The sequence below is a fragment of the Cyprinodon tularosa genome, unplaced genomic scaffold, assembly GCF_016077235.1.
Source record: "Cyprinodon tularosa strain WSP-4 unplaced genomic scaffold, ASM1607723v1 ctg76, whole genome shotgun sequence".
NCBI lineage: Eukaryota > Metazoa > Chordata > Actinopteri > Cyprinodontiformes > Cyprinodontidae > Cyprinodon > Cyprinodon tularosa.
The window spans coordinates 1,271,496-1,284,717 of NW_024039518.1; the positions used below are offsets into that span (position 1 = coordinate 1,271,496).

Consider the following 13,222-nt stretch of genomic DNA (forward strand, 5'->3'; position numbering starts at 1 on the left):
TAAATTGTTTATTGTTATAACATGAGAAGTGAATGTTAGTTGTTCCAATATTACCGTTATTGTATGTATTGTCTTCCAGTTCTTTTTGCAGAAAACTAAGAAAAAAGTAATGCAGCAAACCTAATAGATTAAACGATTATTTTATAGCCTGTTTGAGAAAGGAGTGAAGCCCTGTATGTCAAATCAGTAAAAGCAACTCTAAACAGAGAAAAAAAAACTCAATTTCAGTTTCCAAAAACCTAAGAAAAGTATTAAAGGAGTCATCTCTCAGTAAGCCAGGGTAAGAAGAACACTGACGACTTATAACTTTAGTGGTTTCCAATCTGCATGGGAATTTAGCTCTGCAAAACACTTTTAAAAACTTGGAAATCTTCCTTACCTAGCTTTATATTTGGAGAAGGCCTTTAACTAAATCAATGAATCAATCAATGAAGTAATCAGTCCCATAGGGAAGTTAAATGTTACTGTAACTCATAGCATAGAATATTCTTCAGTGTTTATGGCTTTGGGTAGGACTTAATTTAACTTATTTAAAGTTTATCTTGCATATCTGGAAAAGCCTTAATTAGAGACATTCAGTTTTAAGGGTGTATTAAAGGGTGTGAAATGTATTTAGCCACATTAACTTAAGTCTATTTTTTTAAACCTTTTTTTGAAGTTTATTTAGAATTAACCACACATATTCTGCCTTTTAAAAGTAGTAGACGTTTTTTGAGTTTGTAAAAAATTACACATTTTTTTTTTATCTGTACTGTTTTATTTATTTATTTTTTTTATTTTTCTGTACAGTACTTTGGTCAGATGTTGTTGTTCTTAAGTGCTTAACAAATAAAATTAGATTGGAAAAAAACATTTTTTTGATCAATTTATTTATTTCTATGTTCCATGCAGTTTGGTTAGTGTGCAGCAACAACGAAAAATAACAAACAAATTATGTGTTTGTAACTTTAAACATTATATCAAGTTGCCACAATTTTACAAAAGTAAAATCATACATGAAACTTTCAAGCAATCATATAAATTCTCAAACATTCCTATAAAAATCAGCATCCACTGGAGTCATATGCATGTAGCACAACATTCCTTTGCAAAATTTGGCCAGGTGGACTCCAAATCCAAACATTTCCAACAGGGCATTCCAAAAGGCAAATGTATACAGAGTTTTATTACAGTAGACACCATCAGCAGCTGAGGGATCATAGTTTGGCTGGTAGACTGAAAAAACCCACATGCCACCTAGAGGATACATGGGGAGAAAAAAACAATAGTTTCCCATAGTTAATTTTGGTTTATTCAAAGAGTCTTTACAATAATCTAAAAAGTCACAAAGGCCTGCCTTGGATGCAATATTTTGATACGACTCAAAATTCTGAATCAACAATTCACCCTCTGCAAATCTAAAATATATTTAGGCACTTTAATAGACTGAAATATTCCTTAATGCCCAAATCTGGTCTATATTTGCAGCGAAAGCGACACCAAAACTCACTTAGTTACCGCTTTTACTTATTTGCAGCAGTGCTATCAGAATTAAATATTTCCTTCATATTGGTCATCTGCTTTTTAAGAGGCACACTGAACACATAATACTAGTACATTTTTAAAAGTAAAAATAGTTGAGAACATTTTTTATTATTTTTTATTTTTAATCTTATCTTCAGGGTAACAATATTAATTGGATTGGCAGATCATCTTATATCTTCTTAATTTACAGGGCATGCTGTTTGGTTCAATATCTCCATAAAAACTACAGAATGAGACTAATGCAAGCAGAAATACACTTTATTTGTTATTCTATTCTAATTAAAATTTGATAAAATTTAAATTTTATATAGTCATTTAGGGTCAAATCTAAAAAAAATGTCTCATTCTTGTAAAACAGTTGCTAATCCCTGATTTAAAAAAACACAACTCCATCCACAATTACATTTTTGCAGCGTAATCAAAACTGGTTAGACTTAATCAGTTAAACTAACCTGTATCCAGTGTAAGATAACCTGTTTATGTTGTGTGCTCTGTTAGTTTTACACTGAAAGAAATGCTACAAAACCTTTCATCCTTACCCAACAGGTTCCATATTAAGATAAAAAGGGCCAGCAGACCCTCCAAACATGCTTTGAATCCTGTTGGACGCTCTCTTGGCTGAGCGGCAGAGCTCTCACACGGCAGAGTCACAAAAGACAATAGAGAAAGACAATCCGCAATGTATTGGGGGGAAGCTGTCTTTACTAACCAAAGATCACTCGTGCCACAGCGAGGACGGTCAATGTGATGACAACACCAACTGGAATCATCAAACAGTTCACGTCTTTAAATTAGCTGCATAAATGTCTCATCTGATTAAAATGTAACTTTACCCACTGGTGTAATTGTGACTCAAAGACTGGGTTTCTTAAGAGGTCATTAGCTGTCAGTTTCTTATGTACCTTCTGTAACTCTCTTTAGCCATGATTAAACATTGGAGACTCTGTTGTATCTTTTTAAGGTTTTCTCGGGTATGCTTGTTTATAATAGTTGGCTATTTATTTTAATCAAGTCTTCTTATGCTGATTGGTTCCTTCTCTGGCAGGAGTGGTGCATTGATGTGGCCAAAGATTTCCCATAAACCTTCAGAACATTGGAATCAAGAATGTGTTTCAAATAGTAAAATCAGAATGAAATCACAAAGAAAATGTCAGGAAATGACCATTGTGCACTAAGGGTTGGCCAAAAACTGATAGGTGCCATACTCAGGTGGGTGTATACTAATCACACTATATGGACTGGAAACTGAATGAGCAAAACGTCTGTATTTTACAAATAAATCAGTGAAAACTTGTTAGATTTTCACGAAGCCCTTGCTTCTAAATCAGCACACATATTTAGTGAATTATGTCGATTAAATTGGTTATGGTTCTATATGTACATATACACGTTGAACGGATCGGGCAATTGTTCTGTATCTCTAATTTTGTAGGTAACTTTAGAGACTCATAGCTTTTCCCTTATTATCATAAAGCACAAATCCTACGTCTAAAAAGAGCATTAGCTTGCTTTTTTGTCTTATTTAATGTGAGTATATTGATGTGAATAATTAATTACTGTAGTTTTGTAGTAGGTTTATGGTTAATATACTAACAACTTAAGTTGTTTTAATATCTTTAAATAGCTTCTTGTTTTTAGTAAAACAAAATGTGACAAGAAATGGAAGGACCTGGACATCATGTAGTGATTCTTGTCTGCTTCTGCATGACAAGATGTTGCGTGTACTTCCATGATATCCCACCGTGCTTCCCCTGCTGCACTCGCATTCAGGTCTGAGCCGTTGCACCTGTGGCAGCTCCAATTACTGGTAGCTGCTGATTTTGGGATGAGCAGTGTATATTTCTGGCTCTCCCGGTGTGTAACCGCCAGATTCTTAAAAGCCATTTGTGAGAGTAGACCATCCAGTGTTCCTTGTTATGGCTTCCTGAACTTGACCGGTCATGTTCCTGTTTTTCAACTGCCTGCCTTGTTCATGGACATTGGCCGCCTGCCTTGTCTCTCAACCAAGTCTGTTTTCCTCTGTACCTGCATGGATTGCTCTGTCTAATTGTGTATAACCCAAGCCTGGACCTTATGTCTGCCTTCTGCCTCGGCCCCACTGGAAACATCTGCCTGGCTTGTTTGCCTCCTGTTACAGATTCTTCCGGGTCCCAGGCTCCCCTTTCATCTAGCCATAAGAGAAACCTCTGCCCTGTTGCAGTTTACTTAGTGACCTCTTTCATGATGCTTATTCCATGTGTCAGTTGAATAATATGGTCTCCAGATTCTGTCCAGGCATTGCACAAGAAGTGTTAAGAAATTACTATCAACGATGAAACGAATTAACTACTTTAAAATCCTTCAGCATCTGCTCCTATCAGTGCTGGTAGTCTCTTCTAACAAGCCAGTACTTCTTTGGTTGCTGCTACCAGAGCTGAATATAAAGATTTTCCTCCTCCCTGGGATTCAATTGCTAAGTAATTATAACACTTCACTCTGGCTTTAAGTATTTACTTTACAAATTTACAAATTTACAAATTAAATGTACAAATTTATTTACATAAATTTACAAATTATATTTGCTCAATATTCTCATAAAAGCAGTTGATGTTTTTTAGAAAGTAGCTTATTTACTGAGAATTAGTATTAACAGTGCTTTCAAACAAGTCTGCAGACATTTTCTACGTAATGAAATGTTCAAATTTATTTTCACATGGATGTCAGTTACAGTCATTTTATGATGAAGTTTTTAAATTTTAATTTAAATAATGAATTTCAAAGGTGCACTGGCCAACTGTCCAAAGTGTACCTGTACAATGTGATATAATCGGCTAAAAATCTTTGAATGCACCACCTACCTTGCAATCTGGGAGGTCTTGGAGGTGGCGGAGTCAATTGAAGCCTCCAAACGGTTCCAAGAGTTACTGTCACTGGATGGCCTGTAGATGGGGCTAAACAGTATTGGTTGCTTTAATAATGTTAAGTTATATTAGTCATATCTTACATTAAAATAAATCAATCAATTTTATCTTTATGGTGCTACCTTGATATGGTACCATACCAAAAAATACCCCCAAAAAACACTAAGTCACTTTCTATGCATCTTTATATGTTGGGATCTGGAGGCTTGGCCACTTTCTCCACCAGAGGGCGCCTGAGATCTTCCTCCTGAGGCCATGAGCTCACCTCTACACACCTGTTTCCTGTCTGCTCATCAGAAGACCTATTTAAGGAGGAGGAGGCTGACACTTCCCTGCCAGAGTGTTTGCCAGTAATGGTTAGCAAAACCTGAGCCAGCCTGCCTGATCTGAAACCCTGATTTTTTTTTACCTGTCCGATCCTGTATTCTTCTGCCTCACAGATCCTGACAAATCTGGAAACCTGCCACCCTGGAGAAAATATCTCTGTCTGGAATCTGCCTGCCTGCACTCTGTCTCAATCTCTGCCTCTGCCCTCAGCCCTCTGCCTGCCGACTAGCCTCTGGACCCTCAAGGTTTCCCCCCCTGCTGATCAGATCCCTCTCTGAGCAGGTATTTAACCCCGTCATCTGTAAACTGCAAATTTCCTGGATCAACTCTAACAGCTCTGTCCTCCTCAGTGGTTTTCCTCCCATGACCAGTCTGAAGAACCAAGAACCTGTGCACCATTCATTGTGAACATTGTTAAATACATCATTTAACTTTTTCCCTGCTTCAAGAGTGGTTTCTGCATGTGGGTTAGACGCCTTGAACCCAACATGACATATTTTTAGCTCTTTTAAGGATGTGCTTCATTCTGAGATTGTAAACAAAGTATAAAAATATATTTACTGTAGAGCTATTATGTAACATTACCAACCTATCCTTTACATGCCTAATTCTACACACAAATCAGATCAATAATTCTGTCCAACATCACATTTAGATATAATTATATAAGCATTTACTTGCCTGCCATTTACACCGAGAGGACGTCCTTTCTCTGAATCAGACCGCTCAGATGGTTAAAGTTACACACAGGAGCTCTGTTAGGGCAAATGGGAAACTCCTTGATCAGTTGCTTGTGTTTGTTTGCTTTAATTCAACTTGATGAGCCAGTTTAAGAAAGAAATGTGCCAACAGTATGTTGGCATGACTTTGAGAACAAAAAGAGAAAGTAAAAGTAAAACATTGCAAGACTGCAATGTTGAGAAGTAACAGTGGTTAAATATTTATTAATATTATTCAGACATCTTTCATAAAAGCTACCGTACGGAAGCTCCTTTTTATATTTATTGAAGCAATGAATTATTTGGAAAACACATATTTCTCTTCCTTCTACCAGCTTTATTGTCCAAGTTGAATTAATGCGTAAATATTCAATGCAAATAATCCACCTCTGTAAATTTCTAGTAAATTAAAAGATTCAGAGAGAATTGTTTTACTTTTACTTTTTCTCTTTTGTTTTTCACCCTCCCTCCCAGCCTATCGAAAGCATTTTTAACAGTCTCATCAAGATCAATCTAACCAGCAAACAAAAACAGCTGACCAAGGAATTTCCCCTTTGTTCTCAACAGCTTTTATGTGAATAATCTAAATCTTCTTTGAGGACGGATTCAGAGGGAGGACTTATTGGAACAAATGGCAGGCAAGTTTAATCATCTACAATATCACACAGATAGTAAATATTTTGCTGCAAGGTGACATAGAGGATCTGCATCAGATTTGTAGTGGGGAAAGGTTGCGAATGTCTGCTGGTAAAAAGTAGTAAAAGAAAAAAACAACAAACTTATTGTCGATGGGAACACTACAGGACGTCAACCTAACGTGAACATGTTAGTGCGATTAAAGTCTTCAGTTAATTTATTTCAACACAGGGCTGTGAAATTAATTAATAAAATAGATTAACTGAATTGTCTGTTTATCAGGATGTCATTTTTGGAAAATCTGGATTTTTTATGCACTTCTTGGCTTCCATACTGTAGCTCAGGGTGACATCAATTCATTACTTCTGGTTCTTAGATGTGTAATAACTTATAACTGATAAATTAGATGAGAATGTAAAACATTAGCAAACATTTAGTTTTTTATATTTCCATTTTTTGTTGTGAAACACTGTTTTACAAGTTTTTTCACAGTTTGAATTTTTAATGCCCTTCAAATTAAGGTCACCTCCCATAGGGGATGATTGAAATAAAAGCTAGTATTTAAAAGTACTGTCCCATTTGTCATATTTATTATGAAACTTAAGGAAGGAAAGAAAACAATTAATCATATTTGGTAAGAAAAAATTTCTGAGATCCGATTTTTAAGTAATAGCCCTACTTAAACACTAAATGCACACTTACATGGATATAATTTACTTGAAATCATTGGATAATTCAGCACATTTTGCCTCACTCTGCTTAAAAACATATTGTTGCGCTCAGCCATACTATTTGATCCAATCTGGAATCTAATTAAGCAATACATGCTCTATACTTAGCGCCATCTACAGGCCATGCAGTGACAATAACTGTTGGAACTGTGTGGGAGCTTCACCTGACCAATCCACCACCAAGAACCCCAAGACTCGAGTCAGGTAAGCAGAGCATCCCGGTTTATAAAACAAGTCTCCATGCAGTAATATTTGGTGTTAATTAGAAATGGTTGTTTTGTTGTGAGTTTAGTTTTTTGTGCTTTAATCATAGCCTGACATAGTCCGACTCAATTCTAGTCAGAACTCAAACCTTGTGGGCGGGACTAAGTTCGGACTGGCACCCAGGCTACTTTAATCACCCTCTTGTCCTCCAATGACCCACATATGTTTTTTGTTTGTTGATTTGGCTTCCCTCGCAGATAAAAAAAAAATGTTACTGAAAAGTCAGAAACAATCTATTCATGGTCTATCATTCGTAGTAAGAAGTGAAAATACTTCCGGCTACTGGGTTTGTTTTTTTTAAGTTTCTGCTGGTATATTGACAGCTCCCCAAAGCATTTATATTAATGTTGCACTTAATGTTTACTGGGTTAAATATACTGTTTTATCTGATTAAATGCTTTGTTTTAAGGTGTGAAATTTTATGTTTTTTTCTAATTTGTGTATTGATATACAGGTATGCAAATATAAGTTGACAATACTGGTCTAATTATTACAGTTGTAACTGCAGTAATATGGATTGCCCTTACTGTGGCCCGAGGGATCTTCGGTTGGTGAAGTATTTCTTTAACATGTTAGCCTCTTATTGTCTTTGAGTAATTATATGAGTTATTAACCCTAATCTCTCACCAGGAGTGCTGTATTTCTGGGACTGCCCTCAGCAGCCGTACATCCCCAAATTTCTATTGGGGATGTTTTTTTTCTCCCTGATGATTTTGTTGGGGATAATTCCTTTGGCGAATGATGCTGCTCGACCACGACAGCATCCCAGAGGTTTCAAAGTCTATTTGCAGTGCTTCTCAGGCCTGTTTATCATCATTTGGATCCTGCTAGGTACTAAGGAAAATATCAAAAGCTGATTTTCTTTTCTTAAATGCCTTATGTCTGTGCTGTTTGTTAGTTTTTTTCTAAAGATACAGTTTCACTTCTGTCTCAACTAACACAAAAGACGCTTTAAAGCTATATGACTTTGATCCAGCTTAAGTCCTCATTAAATGTGGAGTTCCTGAAGGCTTCCTCCTAAGCTCTTTCCAGTTCTTTTTTACATTATGTTGGATCAAATCTTAATTTTTTATCATATTTATTGCTCAAAAGTTATTCTACAGGAAACTAACGTTATGTTTTTGTCCTGTGTATCTCCCAGGTGATGTGTGGGTTTTCTCTGTCTATCAGCCAAACTACGACCCCTCAGCTGCTGATGGTCTTTACTGTAATAAATCGCTGTACACGTTTGCCTTCTGGAACGCTCTATTTGAGACGCTTGCATTTGTCGTCCTCCTGGCCCGACTCTGCAAAGGATTGCTATGCTATGTGAATATGAGTCCAGTAGACACTGATTTCTACAGGAATGTCTGATGGACTGCATGAATACTTGTCAAATTTGTGTAAGGTTTTATTTACATATATGCACAGGTGGTTAATCCAGGTCTAGAATGTAGAAACTCTGCCTAGTTTTCCTTCATCATAGTCCTAATAAGCAGGTGATTAGCCTCCAGTCTGTTGTATGGAACTGAAAATGCAAGATGTTGGAACTAACCTCTATAGAGGCATTTTACTTTCTGGACCTGGATTAACCACCTCTGATAGTCTGCATGTGCTATAGCAAAACGCTGTGATTCATTATCTAAAGCAAGTAAATGATTAATACTCTTAATTCTATTTGGAGGAACACAATTGGAACATGCCTGTAGGAAAATACTGTTTCTTTTTTGCTTTGCGAGCCAGACATTCAGTTTTTACTAAATTTTCTAAAACATGTGATACATTTTTTTTTTATCTAGATTAGAACTTTCTGTTTTTATATCAATGTCAGCCTTATCATTGTCATTTTTATTAATACACTTTTGCATTTTGATGAACACTTTCGTTTTGAAATAAAAATGAACTGTGTGAAAATCCAACTGTATAGGGTAAAACACGTAATTTAAAACTTTTTTGCATTTTGTGTTTTTTTTTATTTTTATTATTTTGTTCATCATGACCTCTTTAAGCAGTGTGCAACTCAGTCGCCCCTGGATCATGGTTTCGTGTCCAAGCAAAATGTTAAAAATATAACCAAGGCTCTTTGATCTTAAAAAATCATTTCATATTCATATAACTTTGGATGGACTAAGAGAAAAAAGCAGTACTGCACAAGTGCTGTCAAGAGAGGCCTAAACAATATATGCACAACAGTAAAGATTGATTAACCTTTAAATCAATTCTGCCTTTATTGCAGCACCATACACTGCAGAGGACATAGAATAAAAAGCAATAAAGATTAGAGAAGCATAAGATTTGGAGATTTTTATTTTAATCAAATATTAAAAGGTTAGTCAGACAGTAGATATTGGCAAGTTTAGGGAAGTAAAAGTTTCTTATCTTATCGTCACTTTTGAAGATCAACACACATCTGCCTTACAGGAACTGGTAAACCAATAAAATGAGAAAATGCTAATAAATCTTTGTGACACATTCTGTGGTTGTGAACTGGTCATCTCTCGGTTGTTTGTGACAAAGACTTCGACAAAAAACAGTTTTGTTTCAGAAGCTGATTTAAACACAGCAATATTTTCAACTGGATATTTTACTATTTAACCAAAGGGTGAAGGAGTAATTCGAGTGATCCTTTGTATTTCCTGGCTGTGAGACACAAGGACTAAAATCTCTAATTAATCTGTTCAAGTAAAGCCTGGGCCCCATATCAGCGGAAAATTCAGGTCTTTAAATGCATTAGGAAAAAAACCTATAAAGTTACCAAAGTAAATGTCATGTTAAATCTACATTTTTATTAAGCATCAGCTGCATTGTTTTTAAATATAGGAATAACAAAGCGGAATCCTGCAATGTAATTTTTGAGAATATAAAAAAACCTTTTTCTTTTTATTTATTTTTTTAAATAGTCCAGTTATTCATTCTTAAAAACTCTCTTTGTTTGACGCCTTAAGGGGAATCCTGAATGGACAAAGACGAAGATTTTGCCTACAGAAGAGTTGCCACCCAAAAATGGCTTTATGAGTGAAATTATTAGAAATAATTAATTTACTTTATGTAGACAGATTACACACAATTTTACATTTAACAATAGGCTACAGTGTTTTTATAACTAATAAGTCTGGTTATTAGTAATAAAATGTTAAATAAAAAAGTTCATTGCTGCTTGACCTAATATTGTAGAACTGAAGATTCAAATGGGGGAAAAAACCCTCCTGAAAACACAATAAACCTCAATCCAGTTATGGGTTAAAAGACTCAGACTATCAGTGAACCAGCCTACAGCTACCTTAAAGTATCCCCAGTGTAAAGGATTTCCTAGCTAAAGAGCACAAAACACTTAGTGGTGCATGCTTTTATTTTCATTACATTATTTAATTGTGATTTAATTTAAAAACTTTCTATACAAAATCAATAATTGCTAAGAGTTTAAGGACTTTAGAACATTGATAGTGGTAAATAAGGAACATAATGACCTTAATACAATTGGACATGTAAGAACATGGGGGATCTGGTCTCAATGAGGTTTTTTTTAGCTTCAGTGATCTAAAAAAAAAAAAAGAAATAAACCAGTGCTTCCTTTAAAACAGAAGAGAAGAGGTCATTATTCATCACAGCTTCTTTATAAAGACAAAAGTTTATTCCATCTGTTCAATTAAGTATAACGTTGTTATGCTGTCTAAATAATCCCCCACAATAAAACACTGTTTTTTTATTTATAGAAAACTGTATATAGATATCACTGCATGAAAAGTGGGATTTTCGTCAATATACGGCACTGTAGATTGTCGTGGAACTTCAGGTTAGCGGCAGTATACGGCAATTTGCAGGCTTCGACGAAAACTCCCGTAAATTGTCAGAAATTGACGTGGAATTTCTTAGGCAGTGTTCCCCCCATGCCTCCCCCCCATGGAATTCTAGGGGAGGCTTTAACATGTAAATGAACATGCTGTGAGCTATACAAATGCAAACCCCCCCTGCAACCCTGGGTAAGAAAATCTCTGATACAAAGAGATCAGGTATAGCCTCTTACATTTTAGCTTGAATTGATTTATTTAATTAAAGTATAGAGACAAAAACAGATCTTTAGCTGACAGAGCAATACATTTAGAGCAGTAATTATTATTTTTTTAAATTTGCATTTAAGATAAAAAATAAAATGTTGTCTGTCAATATGCTCAATTCACAATTACTTAAGTGGAAAAGTTTCAAGAAATGATTCTGAGATGATTCACTTTATAACATGGCGCATTATCCTGTTGGAAGTAGCCATCAGAAGATTGGTACACTGTGGTCATAAGGACATAGGTCAGCATGCTAAATTGGTATTAAGTGGCCCAAAGTGTGGCAATAAATATCCCCCAAATAGATGGTAGCTTGAATTGATTTATTTAATTAAAGTACGCTAGATTACTGTGTATGCAAATGTTATGTAAAAAAAATACACAAAATAATTTACTTCAAAAATTAGTTTTAATCAGAATCAGTTGGCTGTAATGGTTAATTTTTTTTTTTAGATTTCCACTTTTTTTTTTGTTTGTTATTGAATATATAAGAAAACAATAACAATCTCAAATAACAAGTCAATAACAAATATTCCAATACAAGAAGAAATATCACAACTCCTGCTTTTGAAAAATAAAATTAAATGCACAGGCTGGAACAAAGTATAAAATAAAATAAAATAAATAAAAATAAATAAAATAATAATAGTAGTTAAAGTAAATTAATCAGTGGGGACTACCAACTGAAATTCTTCAATTAACTCAAACAATTTAATTGCATTTAAATTCTGCATCTTTCTCAGACATCTTTTGAAAAGGGAAAGTTCATTTTTGAGAGCAGAGATTGGGAGGGAGCATTTTGCATAGCGACATTTATGGATATAATACTTTGTTACAATTATTAGAATATTGATTAAAAATTCCAAAATTTTTTTTCTTTAATGGATAAACCGAATTGAATGTTTTGCCAGGAAATAAAATCTAAATTTATTGTTTTAGTTTTTGGGAATATATACAAACTATGCTCTAATTTCTAGATACCGATCTGTTTTTACTATAATTTAATTTGACAAACCGGGTCTTCTCTACATTCTTTTTTCTGTTTGGTGCGATTGCAATAGCGGGTCTTGATCTGGACGGACCGGAGGGGAGCAAAAAATAGCTCAGCTCCGTATTTTGACGGTGAAGGACGGAGAAGACGTACGTGGGCGGTGACGAGCGGAGGATGTGGAACAGCTCTCATTGATTTACATGACAGACAAGTAATACAGATAGTAGGATGGACATTTTATTAGAAATAAATCATACACTGTTCAGAATACGAAACATGGGGCTGATAGTTACATTTGTGTGGGTTCCAGCACATATTGGGGTGGAAGGAAACGAGAGGGCAGATAAAATGGCAAAAAGGGCAATTAAACATTCTATTAGTTTTATAGTTAAAATAAGTAAATCAGAAGGAAAGAGTATTATTAAAGAGAAACTTATGGAAATTTGGCAAAAAAGGTGGGATGAAGATAAAACAGGAAGATGGTTTTATAAAATTCAGAAGATGGTAGGAGAAAGAAGAAATGGAAGAAGAAATAGAAAGGATGAAAGAGTGATAACAAGGTTAAGATTTGGTCATACAGGACTTAATCATACACTTTTTAAAATACAAAAACATAAAACGGGCAAATGTGATTTCTGTGATAAATATGAAACCATAGAACATGTTATATTAGAATGTCATAAATATGAAAAAGAGAGAAGATATATGAGAAGAGAGTTTGAAGACATTAAGGAGAAGGTTAATTTATTAGATATACTGAGGAAAAATTTAGGGAGTAAACACATACAAATAATTATTCGATTTCTAAAGAAAACGAAATTATTCCATAGAATTTAATTATAGTAAGTGTGTTTGTGTGTGAAGGAATGATATACAAAGCTGTGCACAAATATGTTTATATTTTTAAGTGTGAATGTGTGAATGTATGTTTAGAAGAAGTTAGGGTAGAATGTATCAGGATCAATATTTAAACCATCACGAACCACACTCCATACCAGTAAGTGGCGGTAATGCTACTAACAGTTTGTTGCCAACCGCCATAAAACTCGACAACAAGAAGAAGAAGAAAGACAAGTACTCCGTACGTGAGCGGGGC

The 13,222-nt window shown here is 34.8% G+C and overlaps 1 protein-coding gene across 1 annotated transcript; it reads left to right on the forward strand.

Moving 5' to 3' along the window:
* The first annotated feature begins 6,011 nt into the window (after positions 1-6,011).
* Positions 6,012-8,780, forward strand: LOC119773316 (transmembrane protein 272-like). The gene is made up of 5 exons (XM_038270270.1): positions 6,012-6,108; positions 6,946-7,041; positions 7,598-7,648; positions 7,732-7,932; positions 8,243-8,780. Exons 1-5 carry the CDS (start codon positions 6,102-6,104, stop codon positions 8,452-8,454), a joined length of 567 nt encoding a protein of 188 aa, XP_038126198.1. The 5' UTR covers positions 6,012-6,101; the 3' UTR covers positions 8,455-8,780.
* The last annotated feature ends 4,442 nt before the right edge of the window (positions 8,781-13,222 follow it).